This window comes from Chinchilla lanigera, unplaced genomic scaffold (assembly GCF_000276665.1).
Source record: "Chinchilla lanigera isolate Chin_1 unplaced genomic scaffold, ChiLan1.0 scaffold00023, whole genome shotgun sequence".
NCBI lineage: Eukaryota > Metazoa > Chordata > Mammalia > Rodentia > Chinchillidae > Chinchilla > Chinchilla lanigera.
In genome coordinates this window covers 14,074-32,254 of record NW_004955424.1, presented here as the reverse complement: position 1 = coordinate 32,254, position 18,181 = coordinate 14,074, and the positions used below count along the sequence as shown (strand labels likewise).

General features: G+C 41.0%; 1 protein-coding gene across 1 annotated transcript; it reads right to left on the bottom strand.

Annotated features, from left to right (window-relative positions):
- Positions 1–198: 198 nt before the first annotated feature.
- Positions 199–17,468, bottom strand: LOC106148567. Its single transcript, XM_013514584.1, has 5 exons — positions 17,045–17,468; positions 16,355–16,651; positions 6,196–6,298; positions 1,006–1,145; positions 199–663 (listed from the first exon to the last, which is right to left on the bottom strand). The coding sequence occupies exons 1-5, from the start codon at positions 17,466–17,468 to the stop codon at positions 323–325; spliced, it is 1,305 nt and encodes a 434-aa protein (XP_013370038.1). The 3' UTR covers positions 199–322.
- Positions 17,469–18,181: the final 713 nt, after the last annotated feature.

The window sequence follows — 18,181 nt, the reverse complement described above, 5'->3', positions numbered from 1 at the left end:
ATCAGTATAGAGATTCTTCAAATAAGTAGAACTGGATGTTCCATTTGACCCAATTATTTCCTTTCTAGATATTTTCCCATAAGAGTTAAAATGATGAATTTCTTATGTTAAAGCTGCTGAGCCTACACTAAATTAATACATAAGCAACAGAAAACTACTACAGAGGTCTTTACTACATTTCCCATATGGACTTCTCATAACAAAAGAATAAAGAGATCCTGAGACCCCTTATTTTCTACTAAGCTCTGCAAAATCTCTCATGCATTGGAGCAAGGCACTGTCTTTCAGGCAGCAAGCAGCTGGGGAGATCCTGAGAGGAAGTTTATGTTCGAGGCTGAATCACTGTGGGAGGAGTACTATAACTCTGCAGACAATAATAACTGGCCACATCTTCAGCCTGCACTCTGCTGATGGTGAGAGTGAAATCCGTCCCAGACCCACTGCCGCTGAACCGGTCTGGGACCCCAGATGCCCGGGTGGATGCCCAGTAGATGAGCAGTTTGGGAGACTGTCCTGCTTTCTGCTGGTACCAGACTAAGTAGTTCTTGTTGTCATTACTGTATAGAAGACTCTGGCTGGACTTGCAGCGGATGGTGGCGCTCTCTCCAACAGACACTGACAGGGAGCCTGGAGACTGGGTCATCACAATGTCACCACAGACACCTGCAATCAGGAATGAACAGTGATTGTACATACATATATGTACAAGATTTTTCTCATATAAAAATGCAATTAAACATTTAAAATATTCTTTCTAATGCTATTCTGAGTTAGCACATATTTGTGTTCATATTAGAAATGGTCATTCTTTCCCACTTCTTCTTAAGGTTATTTTTCTTTTTTCTTTTTGTTTTTTTCTCTGGTACCAGGAACTGAACTCACGACCTTGTGCTTGCCAGGCAGGCGCTTTTGCCGCTGAGCTAAATCCCCAGCCCCCTTAAGGTTATTTTTCAACTCCACAAAGATACCCATCTGAGGGGATGATGGAGATTTGCAGTTTCTCACCAGAGACCCAGAGCAACAGAGCCAGGAAGATTGGTGTCCGGGACGCCATCTTGCTGTCCCTCCTGGTGTGATGCAGTTCAGATCTCATTGCAAAGGCTCCTTTTATAGAATCTGTGCAGCTGGACTGGGCTGGGAGTGACCTATGCAAAGGAATCAGCAAATAAAGAAGCGAACTGCAGGGGTATTGAGCTGTGAAAGTATCTGATTAAATCAAGAGCCAAAAATACCATCACAGAACATTTGTTTGCATGACCAAAGAGGTCAACTTAGAAGCTCTGATATTGCAAAACCTGTAGATGGCGTCACGAAAGGCATCTCTTGTAAGTCAACAGTGTATTTAAATGGGGTTTAGTTTTACAGAAATCACAGGCTAGCTACCTTATCTTAACAATTCTGGTGAAATACTAAAACTTGCTAGAAAAACAAGAACAAAAAAGACAACGGAGAAAGGGAGAGGAAGGAATGAGTGGAGAATGAGCTCAGGGAAGAAAGGGATGATGAAAAGAAAGGGGAAAAAAAAGATGCTAACTTCTAGGGCCAAGTTTTTACTCTTGGAGCAAATGTCTCTGAAATCCCAAGCTGCCTTTTACCTCAAGCTACTGGGGAACACAGGAAACACGTGAGATCCAGATTCCATCCCCGTGCACGGGGGACAGCTACAGGACAGGCTGAGAATTCATTCTGTGAATGCTGTGGCACCCTAGTTTAACCTGAGGATCAGAATTGTGAATCAAAGGGAAATTGCTACCTGTCCTTCCCACAACTAGGAGCTAAAAACTGGCTCTAAGTAAATTGGGAAATGGAGAAGGAACAAAACAAGTTTCTCTGGAAAGTGTGACTGCAGACCAACACTGCCAAGGACATTTTCTCCAAAAGTGCCGGGGTTAGAATTTGTTAACTTTCCATTTTTACCCTCCTATCATATTGTTCTGGAATTTTGTTCTTATGTTTATGTGTTTATTGTGTTTTTTGGTTTCTTTTCCTTTAAAATAAAAAATAGAACAAAAAAGAATTTGTCAACTTTAAAATCAGTGAGTATAGCCTTATGGATGAAAGTGAAAACTTCTCTCATGGAGGGCACGACCACCCTAAATTCTCAAGAATTTACAATCTATTTTCAAGGGCCAGTAGACCACAAAGTCAGAGATACCTGACATCCCAAAACAAAAATATAATTTAAGTGTGAATGAAAAATAATAGAATTTACAGGGAGCAAAATTTCTGTCCAAACTTTAGATCCAGGAATTGTGAAAATGTATTTAACAAACAATTTATAAAATAAATATTGTATGCAAACTACAGGAAACTAAAAATGTTAAGAAAAGATTGGGCAAGTGTATATAATTGGCATCTCAGGGAATATTACGTACGACACAAATTATTAAACTGATCTCAAAACTTTATCATTAAGCCAGAACTATTATTGACAACAAAAGTTGTGTTTCAATTTTTCCATTTGATCAGTTTGAGTGACCATTTTTTTTGAATAGATTATTTTCTGCAGTATTTTTTCTGATACATAAAATATTAAACTCACAATGCAACTCAAGTTTCACTTAGAACTACTCAGACACTATAAAATGACAGAGAGTGCCCTGGGGATTTAGCTCAGTGGCACAGCACCTACGTGGCAAGCAGGAGGTTGTGAGTTCGATTCCCGGTACTGGAAAAAACCCCAAAAAACAAACAAATAAAAAAAAAATGACAGAGAAAAATAGCCTGTGGTTTAAGGAAGTTCCTCAGATCGAAGGTTATGAATATGAAAGACCAGTAAATCTACCCAAATATAGTTTTAACAAGTTATTATTATCTCTGCATCTTTATTTAAATTTATAATTTGGCTGTGTTACTGCTTTAATGAACATGAATTTCTTTCATTTCATTTACTATTACTCAATTTAGGCAGATAGAATAAGATCTTAAATATCTAGAGAAATCATGTAAACATGACTGCTTCTCACAGTATTTAGCATGTATAGACTCAGAAAATTAAAAATCCACATCTTGTTTTACTTTATTTTATTTGTAATTACAGGAAACATGACAGAATACTTTTTACTTATTCTCACAGAGTTTCCACAATGCTTACTGGGTGTGTTGATTACCTAGCTATTGTAAGAAACTACAATAAAATTTTGGACTGAAAACAACACAGGTTTATCTTCTCCCAGCACTGGGGACTGGAAGTCCATGATGAAAGTCCCTGAGCAGCTCTGACCCAGTACCTTTGCCATAGTGACCACTCTGCAGGGAGGTCCCGGAAAATCTCAGCCATAGATGCATACTATCCTGAAATCCTAAAACACGTGGCTCACTCTGGCTCTGGTAACACATGGAATCTCCATTGCCTTGTGGACTCATGACTGTGATTGCTCAACATCAACAAAAGGGATGAGTAGGTAGAGGAAGAATTATTCTATGTTTTTCAGAAAAATAAAATGAGCGTGAAACCAGCACAGTTTGTAGTAGCCAAACCTTGGAAGTTTGGCTCTCAACTTCCCCAAAATACCCAAATACCTCTCAACTGATGAATAGATAAAGATTATGTGGTTTTTTAATATAGTGGACTGTCACTCTGCCACAAAAAGAATAAATGTGAGACATTTCTAGCTAAATGGGTGCACACTGAAACCACTCTCTTAAGTGAAGTAAATTGGACGCACAAGTGCAAATGCATTGTTTCTCTGCTATGAGAAAGTAAAAGTAAATGAAGAGCAAAAGGTATGATAGATATTGTGAAATAGTAAGGAAATGTTCAAATGGGGAGGGGAACTAGGTAGAGGGGAGGAGGGAAGGAAGGGAAATGAAAAAAATGAGAAAAGGAAAACTGGAAACAAAGCTTTTGTAAGTAAAGAAGAGATCAAGTTGAAGAGAGGGGAGGAGAATGGGAAAAAATATCAAGTGACATCATGTACTGGTACAAATACCCTATGAAGATTGTGATCATTATGTATACCTACAAAGTGTACCAGTAACTTAATTAATTTATAAAAATTGAATATTTTGCTTTGAATACCAAAGTCACAGAAATAATTTAGCTTGAAATATACAGAAAAGATAAAATTATGAAAATGAGCTGACCCTTCTCCTTCATTATCTTGGGATACACTGGGAATAGTGAGAGGACCCAGCATCTACTCGCTCTGCCCATCACCACTGGACCCGGCCTCCGTCTCCTGCAGGTCAATCAGAGCCTCCTGCATAGTGACAGGAACATCTACTTGAATTGCCTTCTACACAAGCCAGGCCAGGCTCCACAGCATATGATTTATAAGATTTTTAAGCAGCACTTTTGGGTCTCAGAGCGGTGCAGTGGCGGTGGGTCAGGGACAGATTGCACGCTCAGAATCAGCAGCATGGAAGCTGAGGAGGTTGGAGTTTATTGCTGTGTGCAAGGTTGACAAGTGCTTCCTGTGGTGTTAGAGTCCAACACAAACTTCTTGCTTGGGCTGGACCACTGCCCTGGAGAGTTACTTGTCTGGGGAGCAGCACAGCAGGTTGTCTGGGGCAGGCAAGGGGAAGAGGATGAGGCACCGAGAGCAACGAGTTATCACTAAGGCCCGTATCCCTGGCTGCCTCAGCTACCTACGAAGCACAACCCATCCATGACCTTGTCACTTGCAGTGGCCTTCACATGGCAAATGTGGTGGGAAAGAGAGGCAACCCAGTGTCTGCGGAGTCAGTAGATGAGACTGGGTGAGAAGACCCGTAAGAGACGAGGACCTGCGCCCTGGAGAAGGCTGAACACAAAGTGAGGGACTTCCCAGGTTCCTTGTGTACTTTGCAAATCCCTGGGATTTTATTAAAATTGGAGCATAAATCAAGTCACAAATGCGCAAAAATGACTTTACTTGAAATAATGAATAAGAAGAAAATTAAGTAAAAGGCCTATAATGTTTGTATCTAAACTTGTATTTCCTTCTTATTATTTAACCAGTCATGGGGGACACTCACATTCTTGTGAGTTTTACCTCCAGGACAGCAACAAGGATCTCAGAGTAAATGGCCCCTAATTTGGCAGGGGAGAGGAAAAGTACCTACTCTGAATTATGCCAGGGCATTCTGTTCTTTAAAAAGGACTCTGCTCAGTAGAAACTAGTTATTCTGGGTTGAAAGAGAAATTGAAATTTTAAATGAAAGCCTGCCCAGAATGCCAGCTAAACCAGGCGCACATATCCCACAAGCCCTAAGAAAGGACATTTCTTCCTTTGTATAACCCATGCTTGTTTAACTGATGGCCTTGCAATGCAACTTTAAATGTTTAAACTCCCTTGGCAATCTTGGCAACTGTGATGTCACCTAAGCCTCCAATCATAATGCACTAAATCTGCCTGGGTTGTTCTCCCCATAAAACTCCTGATACCCTGCCAGGCAAGGCTTTGACTCTGGGAGAGATCCCAGTCAGGCCCACACATCTAATAAACTGCTTCCTAAACCTTCTTGGTGCCATTTCTTCCTGTGTTCAGTCCGTTTTCAGGAACAGGGCAGCTTCAGGGACTTATCAGAACCTCCTGACTCACTGGTGCCCAGACTAGCGTCTGCCGCCCAATGCCCTCCTGTCCTAACTTGCCTCCCACCCGGAGACAGAGCCCCCTGAGTAAGCTGTTCACAAGGGAAGGCTGCCTCAGGTCAGGGCACTAAGGCAACTGCAAGCTAGAGAATCAGAAAGATAGCAGGGACTGAGGTAGGACCAGGCATCAGGGATCCCCAGGGACAGAGACAAAGCCACCATCCTACTTAGGGACCCTGCACCAAGCATTGAGAAATCCGTGAGACAGAGCCACAGGGCCTTGCAGTGAGTGTGACATGTGGGGTGCTAGGGTGGAGAAGACACCCAAAACAGTGCCAGAGCAAACTCTCTCCCCACAACCCCACAAAGCAGCTGAGCTCCTCACCCCTGAGAGTTCTCGCCTGCACCCCTCAGATGCTACTAAATTCCATGCAGAAGGGCTCTCTTCTACAGAGCCCTAAATCCCACTAAATTTACACAATAGAGAGAGACTGTAAAGCTGAACCGCCTGGACAAGCAATCATTCCTAGTGGAGAAAACAGTCCAGTTCCGTTTCTATAGAGATTACCTCCTGCAGGCCCACGGAAACCATTACTTTCCTGGCCTAATTGAAACCGGCAAGAAGGAGTAAAGGGACAGAGAGAAGTCCTCAGAACGGCATACAGGGGTGGGGTTCTCACCTCCTGCCTGACCACCGGGCCCAGTGAGGTTGCCAGCCACGGGGAGGCCGAGCAGAACCTGGACGAGACTGCGCACAGAGCACAGGTAGCTGCGCGAGGGAACCTGGATGAGGAAACAGCAGAATCACAGCTGGGAACCTGTTTGCCTCCTGTCAGTGGGAGAAACAGTTGGGATCTGTGAGAGTTCTGAGGTCACCAGAGGCTCCTGTGCATTGCAGCCTTTGTGAGTTTTTCTGGTGTGCCTGTGTGGCTGTGTGTGTGTGTGTGTGTGTGTGTGTGTGTGTGTGTGTGTGTGATCTTTTTTTTATTTGATTGGTTGAATGCCAGGCCTTTGTATATTGGGCTATGTGGTTCTACCTATGTGTATAAATCTACTGTTGGTTGTAAAGCATTCCATGTAGCAAAGTTGTAGGCAACTGAGTTGCACAGAAATATCATAGGCAGTCAGATAGGACTGAGCCCTCGAAGGAACCAGTGCAGAAGAGGAGATGCCTTGCAACTGTAGGGGAGAAGGTGCCTCATGAGGGCCAGACCTCAAGACAAAAGATAAAACAAATGTACCTCCCTAAGGATAAACATCAGGGATTGATAAATCGGTCTCTATTACCCTGAAAAAGCCAGAAAGGGTTATTTAACCCAACCCCCTACAGGGAACGTCCCTGTTCTATATTCATGCTCATTTGCTATGTGACTTGCTTCCCTATTTGATCCTGATTTAATCAATTTTATCTGAGTAATTATGCTTGTAATCTTACTGGTTGAGCATAGTTTTGTCCCACCTCATGCCCACCATGAGATTTCCCATTTTTCCCTACCTTGGACCCGCTTCATCTCTTGGTTCTGCTCTATAAAATTCCTAGGAAAGCCAGGGTCCTTGGCAACCCATTCTGGACCACTTCTGTCCCTCTCTTGGACAGAAACTTTCTTTCCTCCAATAAATATATTCTGCACTTAACCTCTGTTGTTCCTAAAGTTCATTCTTCAATTTTAGAGAACATGAACTCCCACCCGATATCTAGCAGGTTGGGAGTTTCCTTCTCCTATATCAGTAAATCACATAGGCCCCCTTCAGAGGGTATTTCTGAATGTTATCTAATCTTGCTTGAATTTTGGTTCAGCAGCTGGATATGCTGTCCCTATCTCTTTTGTCACCTCCCATCTACAATTTCATCCTTTCCTTACCTGAATTATTTTCCCCTTACACCTTCTTCTGTCAGCTTTTCCATCTTAGATTTTGTACTTATTTTTTGCCTCTCCCTTTCTACCTATGCCTTTCTTTTATACAGAAACCATTTAGAGTAATCTAAGTTCTATAGGGTTTTAACACATCACATTAGGGTCCTCCTTGACAAGGGTTGTTTTATAGTGTTATTAATATAGTATTAGTTGGGTCACGAATTGTGCTCCATCTCCCTCTTTCCTCTTTCAGGATCCACTTAGGTCTCCCCCTCCCCCTGCTCTCTTACCCCCATTCCCTCCACTCGCAGATTTGCACAGTGCCCTCCTCCCCATTTTTTGTATATAGAAGCTGTTACTAAAACCTAATCTTTCTGGTTTATTCTATTTTAGAGGGCATGTGAGAGACATATGTTTATAAACAACTGCAAATGAGTTTTAAATGTTGTTTTCTAAAAAGTTTTCCATTGAACTGTCAAGTTCTCCCTCACCAAAATTTGTTACTTAAGTCTTTTAATGTAGGTTTTCATCCAGTTTATAAATTGGATAGAGTCTCCATAAAGACTACACTACTTTTCTACCTATAAATCGGCCCCTTTCCTCTTTTCCCTCTTCTCTCACATGGATCCTGTCAAAACTCCCTTCCCACTCCCCTTTTTATGCCTATAAAAATAATATCATCAAGCACTGATTTCTTCTCTCAGATTTTGTTTCTTTTCAGTCTCCTGTTTTTCTCAGTTATTCTTCTTTGATTTATTTTTAAATCCTTTTTATCTTGTATCTTAGAGCCTTTTTCTCTATCATGTCTGATCTTTTGTTCTCCTGGGTTATTGTAAGGGCACAACACTTGATAAACTAGCTCTGCATTATATACATATGTATGATTGGTTCTTTGCAGGCAGATATTACCAGTAATTGTCTTCTGTTTGCAATTCAGAGCTAGGAATCTCCACCAGCAGTTCTTTCTAGCCCAACTCACCATTATTCCCTGGCAGTAATAATGAAAAAGAAGAAAATGAAATGTCTCAAATTTTTATAACTCCCCTAAAGCTATCTGACGGGCAATAAAATGGAGGAAGTGTCCAGGACAAAACTCATAAAGCAAATGGTTCAGTGTTTGAGGAGATCCAAGAAGAAACTGCATGCAATGTTTAGTGAACTCAAAGAGGATGTAAATAAGCAGATGAAAGTTTTAATTAATAAGATGCTCAACAAGTTTAAAGAAAACACAAACAACCGATTGAATTGAATAAGACAATTAAAGATATGAATGAACAACCTAGTAAAGAATTTATGGTTATATAAAAAAATAAAGCACAGGTCCTGGAAATGAAAAACACAACTAAAAGCCAGACTGGTAGATAGGACCAATCAGAAGAGAAACATCAGAATGTAGGACAAGAATGATGCAGTCAATGACTTAGTGATTCTCTTTGAAACAAAAAAAAAAAAGGAGAAGTTGATCTGAGAGCTCATAGATGACTCTACATGACACTACTAAGAATTATGGAAGTCAGTGAAGGGCTGGAGAAAGATGTAAAAGTATAAAAAATTATTCCCCAATATCACTGCAGAAAACTTTCAAATCCAGAGATTGAAATGGACATACAGATAATAAGGCCTTTAAATCTCCAAGTGGATATGACCAGAAAAGAATCTCTCCACAACACATTATAGAAAATCCAAGAACATCAGAACAAAGAAAGAATAGTAAACTCCATTACAGTGCAATATTAAGTAACATATAAAGACAAACCAATCAGAATAACAGCAGATTTCTCAGAACAAAGTTTAAAGCCAGGAGAGCTTGGAGGAGTGTATCAAATTCAAAAAAGAAAAAAAAGCCCTTCAATGCACATTATAACATCCTGCAAAAAACATCTTTCAAAATTGAGGGAGAAATAAAGAATTTCTTCTTTATTTCAAAGAGCCCTTTAAGAAACTCATGACTAGCAAACCAGTACTAAAAAGTGAGTAGTCAATCAAAAGGAAAAGATAAAGAAACCAGCAACAGAAAAAAAAAGGGCAATGACAGGAAATAATGAACATTGCTCAGTAATAACTCACAATGTAAATGGCTTTACAAATAATATTTTCAGGGTCGTAGACCACAAGGTCAGAGATTCCAGATATTCAAAAACAAATTGATAATTTGAGTTGAACGAAAACAGTGGAAATCATACAGAGCATCAGGTTCTACCTAGAATGTGGATTTGGCAGTTATAAAAACATCTTGAAGAAATGAATTACAAACAACATTATGTAAAAACGTGAAGGGAACAAAAAAAAATCATCAATCAGCCATATACAATTGACCTCTCAGGATATTTTACATACAATGTAAGTTGTTCAGTTGATCTTGAAAATTTAGCATCTATAGTAATATTCTTGGCAAAATACATGTTTTGATTTCATTAATATGATCTCCCCTTTTATTTTGCTTTCAGTAGGTAATACACTACAAATTCTTAAAATATGATTCAAATTTTACCCAAGATTGCTCAAATACCATAATGTAACACAGCCCAACTGTACATGGACCCAGAAACTTCATTTCCCAGGGCAAGAATATGAAAGCTGACTAAATGTGCCTGAGTTATTTTCCATCAAGTTCTCCTATCTTCTGTACATCTTTGCCAGACTTTAGAACCCTCCTCTGTGCCTGTTTTGATGACCTCTACCTTATTTTCTTTCACGTTACTTGCTACTGTGAACTCAGGTTAGACAGATGAAGAATAGACCCTTAAGAATCTAAAAATGAGGGCCTGGGATTTAGCTCAGCAGCACAGTGCCTGCCTGGCAAGTGCAAGGTCCTGAGTTTGATTTCTGGCATCCAAAAAAAAAAAAAAAAAAAAAAAAAAATTGAAAAACGAGAGGAAGGAGAAGTGAAAAAAAGTTAAGACGTGTCATGTGTGTCACACACATGTTCTTATTTCCCACAATGGATGCAATCATCATGTGTGGCAAATGTGCACTAATAACAATTTGTAAAGTCTAAAAAGAACAAAAACCAATCCAGAAATATCAGGCATGGAATCATTTCAGCTTTTCAAAGTGCTCACAGAGAACATAAACACTCAGAAGAGAAAGACATCCAAGCCAGATGACACATGCCTGTCCACCCTGCATTCTGGGAGGCTGAGACAGGAGGGTGGCAAGTACCGGCCTAAATTGATGAATTATGTGACTTATGGAGACCTTGTCTCAAAACTTCAAGAATAATAATAAAAGGGGCTGGGGACACAGCTTAGTGTGAAGGCTGTGTGTTTCACTCCCAAGTACAGAGGAAAAAAGATGAAGAAGGAGGTGGAGGAGAAGGGAAGGGGAAATGTTCGCAGTGCTTTAATTATAATGAAAGCAAACGGGAGAAAATGTTTTCCCACAAAGTTTCCACAACTTTGAGTGGATGAGTTAGAGCTCTTGATCTGTCATTAAAAAATAGCATAAACTGCACGCTTTCAATAATGCGATTTCTCTCTCAAGCTTCGGAGGAGAAAAGTCTGACACTGATGTCACTGCACAGATCTGATCCAGCACCCTTCCTTAGGATCATCTTGGTTGAAGCCGGTCATTCATTCAAACTGCACAGAAACATTAAAAAGACCAGAGTCAGTCCTGGTATTCTAAGTATGGAATCTCCTCCTAAATAGAGACCCTGAGCCGAGTGTGGTGGCGCACACCTGTAACCCCAGCGCTCTGGTGGTTGAGGCAGGAGGATTATGGGAGTTCCAGGACAGTCGAGGCCACATAGTGAGTTCAAGGCCTGTCTTAATTATATACCAAGATCCTGTCTCAAAAACAAAAATTAATTAATTGATAAAATATGGAATGCCTCTGCATAATGCCTGGGACAATAGAAAATATGTATGAGGATTTTTAAATGATCATATAGAAAAGAGCAGTATAAAATTATACCTCCTGCATTCTGTGCAAGATTTCCATTCTTTCCTTCATTTTGCATAATTCTTCCCTTAAGAAATATTTTTATTAATGTGCTGTATATGCAGGTATATATACAAATCTACACATTTACATATGGATACATACATTTACATGCAAGTAGTTTATCAGAATTCACACTTAAATGTGTATAATTTGATACACAAACCTGTGTGGAGATAAGTATGACAGTTTATTCACAAATTTTAAAAACATACTTACCATGAATTTTATATTCATTATAAGAAGTATAACTTTGTCTACTTCTCCCCTTGACTTCCACAAAGTTATAGGATACTTATCCGAAAAGCACATTTTATCCCTGCTAATTTCATGGCCCTTTCTTCTCTGGCTCTCTTACACTCCTTCCTGATGCCACGAGGTGAGTAGCTTCCTGGTACCGTGTCCTTCTGCCATGACGTTTCTGTCAAAGTTCAGGCAGAAAGCCATGTGGGTGGATGACCACGGACAGAAACTTCTAAGACCTTGAGCCAACATAAATCTTCCCTCCTTTGTTTTCTCAGGATTTGGTCACCAGTATGAAAAGCTCATTATACTCAAATGTAATGAATACAAATTCCATAAGAAATAAGAAAACTCACTTTACTTATGAGTAAGATCAGAAGATCAATTTGAGCAGTTTTGTGATGTCCCACCTCACAAGAAACATGCACATTGTGTATCTGGAACATGGGGCCTTCATCCAGGTGCAAGCAACACTGTGGTTCAGGTCTATCTGGGGTGAAGGAAGGGGGACATAAAGATGCCTACAAAGATGCTTAGGAACTGTCAAGGGAGTTGGATCTGTTTTATGTCTTGATTATGATTGCTGATACATAGCTATGAAATAGCCAAAAGTCATAGAAATATGTACTGAAAATAATTTTTATTGTATGTAAAATGTATCCTACTGAGCCTCACCTAAAAAGATAAATAATTTGTGTTAGAATATAAAATCTAGCTGTGAGATTCCTGGAAAACAAAAGGAGAAAGGATTAAGTTACATGTTTCATATCCGGTTCCTAAGTGTGGCTAAAGATTTTCCTAATGTAAAAGTTGGAGCTAATTTCTGTCTTGGGTAATTGCATAGGAGCTGATAAGCAGTGAGTTGGGTAATATTCTAAACAAGAATGCACTAGAAAATACATAAACAGAGCTTATATGACTTTTTCTTGTAAAAATAGACTATGTACAGAGACCATCAGATGATGAGAATTGCATATGGCCTGGGGCCCAGTGGCTATACAGTGACCTTCTAGGAGTCAGCCCTGGTGGTTCAGCCAGCGTCAAGGGCTCACCTTAAACTTGCAGGCTCATGAATATTTTGATGCTGTTTGTGAGAGGAATGGAGTCATGCTAAGGTCATCAATATGTGATGTCTTAATTAGCAACTGGAAGCCTAACAATCCAACATGGTGGATGATGACACTTTTCTCCTTAGTTGGAAGAAGCATGTTATGGTTGATGGGGAATCAACTCAGAAAGAGGAGTAGAATCTTGCCTCTGCATCTTATCAATTATGTAACCTTAGGGAAATTACTGAATTTTCCTTGAGCCTAAATTTCTCCTTTATATCATGAAAATAATTATCTCTATTAGAAAGTTGTGATAAGTAAAATAGCATATATGAACGATTTAATATTGAGATGAGTTCTTAGAAGTGCTAATTTTGTTAGTTGGACCCAGTTACACTGGAAACAAATTTACAGATAAGTGGTTGGTGAGCAATGGGTTTTTGACATTATTTGGCTTCACGCAGTAAACAGGGTAATCTTAAAAAAATCCAGATCATAAAGCAAACATAATTAATCTCCTCACTGAACTGTTTGAAAGTATCTCAATGCACTTGGAAGCTTATTGTCATGGTCCTTAGTTTCCCAATGTGGTTCCCATCCTAGGCTACTGTATTTGGAATCTCATGGAGAACTTTGAAAACTCCCGATGCATTGAAGGATTCAGAAGAGACTTGTCTAGTTGAGGATGCACATGGGATTTGTTTTGTTTTATTTTATTTTGCTGTGATGGGGATATAATCCAGGGTCTCACACATGCTTAGCAGGTACTGTACTGTTGAACTACCCCTTACTCCTGAATTGGGATTTTCTTGAGTTCTCCAACTGGTTACAATGTGATCTGTTGTGTTCCCTCCCTACTGCCTAACTGGGTTTCATACCCAGCCTCTTCTTCTTGCCTGGGGCCCATGTTTGATCTCTTCTTCCCCTCGAGACCTGTTGTCTCCTCACCACCCACGCAGGTGCCACATCTCTTTTCACGTTAAGCTTGAATTTTGTCCCCGGATGACTCTGGCTCCTGATCAGAGACTGGGTCTTCTTTTCCTGAGGAAGCTGGACATAGAGGGAAGAGACTTGAACGGTGAGAGTTTCTCACTACTGGCTGTAGCTGGAACCCTGCATCTTCCCATATGGTTTGTGCTGCTCACGGGTCAGTTTCCTCTTCAGAGCAAAGACATGGGTCTAAGGTAGGTAAAAATTGCTCCTCCTCTTGGTGTTCTTAATACTTGGGCCAGTCTAGGGTGAGGCGAGTGAGGTACTAGCCTTGGGTGCAAAATTTAAGGAGGAGTGCCCATACTCATTAGTACAGGTACATAATATCTCAATAGGATATTGAAAATATCAAAATCAAAGCAAGAAAAACCCCTATATAAAAAAGTCAGCTTTTTAAGCAAAATAGGATCAAATTTGGACAAAGGAGTGTCAGTAGGGACTGTTGTATATTTGATTATTTGAATCTGTGTCTTTTGTTGTGCAGTTTTTTTTTTTTTTTTTTGTCACTACTTGCAGTCAGTGGATAGGTTGAGAGCAGAATCCTAAGCTTGTAATATCAGCGCACAAGACAGTAGAGTTGCTATAACATCGAGAAGGTGTGCTGTAACTGCCTGAGGATGGGGTGAGTATGAAGCTCGGTTTAAATGAGGAGAAAAGCACTGGGAATGGAGCTTGATGGAGAAAGCCAATGGCCTTGCTCCACAATGTTCCCTGGGAGCCTGCTTCCAGCAAATAGAGTGGGAATAATGGTACACGTGAGGCATCAAGTTGTCCAGAACCTCAATACTCTGAGACACTGCATGCGCTTCTGTAGTCATTAAACTAGATCACACAACAGTGGATAAAATACTTCAATATAACTGGAAGAAGAAATCTGAGAGACAATCTTCCTGGGAATTTGCAGTGCATGAGAACGACCGGTAGGGGGCAGCCCATGCTCAGTGTATAACATTTTAATTTTACATTTGAGAACTAAAAAGTCACTGTTGAAACATTGTTTTAGCTCTGAAATCTGCCTCCCTCATCCTCTCTCCAACCTGGCAGCTTCTCCTCTTAGAATCCAGTGCTGCTTTCTTCACATATCTTGACTTCAGAGTTGTGGGTTACCTGTGGGGCCCAGTCTGCCTTCATCGTTGCTTGGTGACGTCACCTTCTACCCCTAAATTTACACCTGCATCTGCCTCAGGGACATTGTACATAGGAGGTCAATTGCCATCTCAAAATTCCAGTGTGCTACACGCTTAGTCCTCAGTCTCACCTGCTGCCTGGTATTGAGTCTGCCTGCCTTCCTGTCTAAGAATCCATCATTACAAGCTCTTTTGGTGCCTCAAGTCAAATGTGTGGGAGTATTATTAGATTTTATGTCTCTCCTGTTTCATGTACAATACTCAGATAACTTCTTTGTTCTGATTTTAAAACACGACTAGAAACTTCCCACATTTCACCACATCCAGCATCAGGCCAAGAGCCCTGAAAGGGTAAGCACATACTCACCCAGACGGAAGTCTCACAGCAGGTTCACAGGACTTTTTAATATTTATTATGTAAGCTGCCCTCAAGCCAACAATAGTATAGTAACTATCGATTCTGCCTGTAATGAAAGCCTTCATTTTCTTTCCTCCTGAATTTAACTTTAGTCAAGTTGGTAGTCTTAGAGAATTTTCACAAAAAGGAAGAAACGTAGACTCCTGAAATTTACCTGCAGTTGTCAGGGTGGGAGGTAGGTGGGGAGCACAATGTTTAATCCTAGAACTATTAGGTTTTGGCTCTTGTTTGTGTGTGGAAGCTTAGAAACTAAGGTTTTGGTGGAGCAAAAATTTTACTATGTCTTGAGAAGTAATAATGGAGAATAAAGGTGAATTTGGCCTCATAGTACTTGTCCTATTTCTTATAATTGCTGTATGGACTTTTCTGAGAATTCTCTTAGCCCCTTTCCACTGTATTCATATTAGTGGATTGAAGAATATTCCTGTCAGCAAATGAGACTGAGTTCACCTCATCTCTGTTCATCCTTTTTGTATGATAATGGAAGAGTCACACTTTGTAAGGTGGTCCATTCCCTGCGGGGTCAATCAGAAAGACGTGAGATGACCTAAATTTCTTTAGGCTGGGATCTGTACCCATCATGGAGCCAAGAAAGACGCAGAGCTCTGCGTGAGGCACTACTACCTCCTGAGCCATGCCTTGGCGTCTGGCCCTGTTGGAAGCCCAGAAGTGATCTCTTCAAGTCTGTGCTTCCTCCTGAGATGGGGCCAGATCTCCAGAGGTGCCAGACAGGCTGAGTGTCCTGTCTGGACACTCCAGACATTCCCACTGGATCCTGACATCTCCACATTCCCACTGGATCCTGACATGATAACAGAGATGTGCGAGATTAAGTATAAAGTGTAAACTATGTTCATGTAGACATTTCAGGCAGATTCATTTTTGTGCGTCTGTGATTTGTATTTATGTAATTTCAGAGAAGCAGGGAATTTGTGAGGTACAAAGGAACCTCTGGAAGTCAGCTACATCATTCCTTCCCTGTTCAGGGTTCTCACAAGAGCACGGGTCCTTGTTGCTCTGTTGTCTTCCTCACTCTCTGTCCTGGGCAGAGGCCGCCACTGCAGCTTGTTCTGAGCTCTTCATCTTCTTCCTCTCACACAGAACAGACTGTGCTGTGCTGCTCCCCCGACAAGCAAATCAAGGCTGCAGCTGGGCCTCCCCAGCCAGGGAGGCTTGTGTTTGGGGCTGTGTCACTGTGTGAGGAGCATGTATACCTTGCCAACAGTAATAAACTCCGACGTCCTCAGCCTCCACCCTGCTGATTTTCAGTGTGAAGTCTGTCCCTGACCCACTGCCACTGAACCTGTCTGAGAAGCCAGAAATCCGGTTGGAAACCAGATAAATCATGCCCCTTGGAGCCTGGCCTGGTTTGTGCACAAGCCAATTCAAATAGGTGTTTCCATCGCTATGTAGGAGGCTCTGACTGGACCTGCAGGAGATGGAGGCCGGCTCTCCAGGACTGATGGACAGAGAGAGTGGGGTCTGGGTCATCACGACATCTCCTGTGGATCCTAAAATGATGAATGAGAAGTGTGAAATCATGAACAGACATCATAAGCCATTTTCGTAGTGTTCTCTTTTTTGTAATTATCAAGTTAATTATTATATTATTTTAATAAGCAATGAAAAAACTTCAATTTTGAGATGGCTCCCAATATTTCTATTGACGGGGAACCCTCTAGAATTCATCTGACCATCTCTCTCTTTCTTGGTGGCAGTCCTCATGAGAGGCCAGGTCCTGACTCCTTTTAGAAATTTCTTCACTCACTGATCTCATCTCACTCACCTGTCCTTTGTGACAACACTGTACATCTCACATATGCACAGAACTCACACCAGCAGCCATGGGACCCCGGAACTAACAGTCTCACCACATGCCCTTCTTCATCTCCCTGTGTCCTTACCGGTGATCCAGACCAGTAGCAGCCCCAGGAGCTGAAGAGGGAGCCTCATTTCGAGAAATTGAACTGAAGAATCCTGATCAGTGAAGGCAAAGTTAGAGCCAGCTTTTATCTCACACGTGCTTGGGAAGGTCCTCCCTGGGGGACAAAATACAAATTCCCCGGTGGGTGCGGTGGTGCGGAAAGAGTGACGAGTGTGGCGGAGGCTTCTCACGTGAGCCCCGTGGTATAAAATATCCTCTGTGTTTGGAGGAAAAGCAGTAGAGCTCCATCCATGCTGCCTGCAGCAGTGGGTCCGAGGATCCCTTGGAAAATCTGGGTCTGCAGCAGGGACATAGTACTCATGGCCCCGCCCATCCAAGACAGGACTAGAGTCCCTAGGATTTGGGTGTGTGTCCAGATCTGTCTCTGGGAGGGGCAGTCTCATGCCTCCTAGCCTCCTGGAAGAGAAAGAAGCAATTCTCACTTCATGACTCCTCATTCTTAGCATTTTCTACCCTTCACAGCATGTAGCAGTGCAGTGAAGCGCTTCTGCTGTGACCAGGAGAACTCTCACCATTCAGAAACAAGATTAGAAATAATGTTTTCCTTGACCTTGAAAGTAAATAACATAAGAGCATTAAAATCAAAAGAATATGGTACAGAGAAAAAAATCTGTCTTGCAGCTGGAGACGAACAACTCTATTCAAGGCAAGAGGGAAAGAAAAAAAAAAACTGTGCCTTATAATGGATATGAAATTTCTGGTAAGTAGATTTTGAAATTGGTGAATATCTGGTCATGCCTATCTCCATGTAGATACGTTGTGTATCACGATATATATATTTATGATATATATATGATATATATGACAGCCCCTCAGGTTTATCAAAAACTTTCTTAAGGAAAGTTTGCTCTTGGTTTTATACAAAATAAATGAGGAATAATTTCATGCTACTCTTTTCTGAGTGATCATAAATCATCCATTTCATATCTACTCTTTCTTATAATAGATATTGGACAGTCATAGTCCATAGTTTAAAGAGTTACTCTAAGTATTAGATATCACGATTGAATCTGGTCTTTTAATGTCTCAGGGTAATCTGAGCCAGTGATTGGCATCACCCTGCGCTTTGTCTAAGGTGGTCACTATGAAAAGGGGT

Excerpts from the sequence above, each read along its gene's own strand:
- LOC106148567 (XM_013514584.1), bottom strand. The coding sequence starts at position 17,468 with ATGAGACTGCCCCTCCCAGAGACAGATCTGGACACACACCCAAATCCT. Across the intron at positions 6,299-16,354 it reads AGTTTATTACTGTTGGCAAG|GTTCCCTCGCGCAGCTACCT; the intron begins GTATACATGCTC and ends TTCCTCATCCAG. Across the intron at positions 664-1,005 it reads TCTGTTGCTCTGGGTCTCTG|GTGTCTGTGGTGACATTGTG; the intron begins GTGAGAAACTGC and ends TCCTGATTGCAG.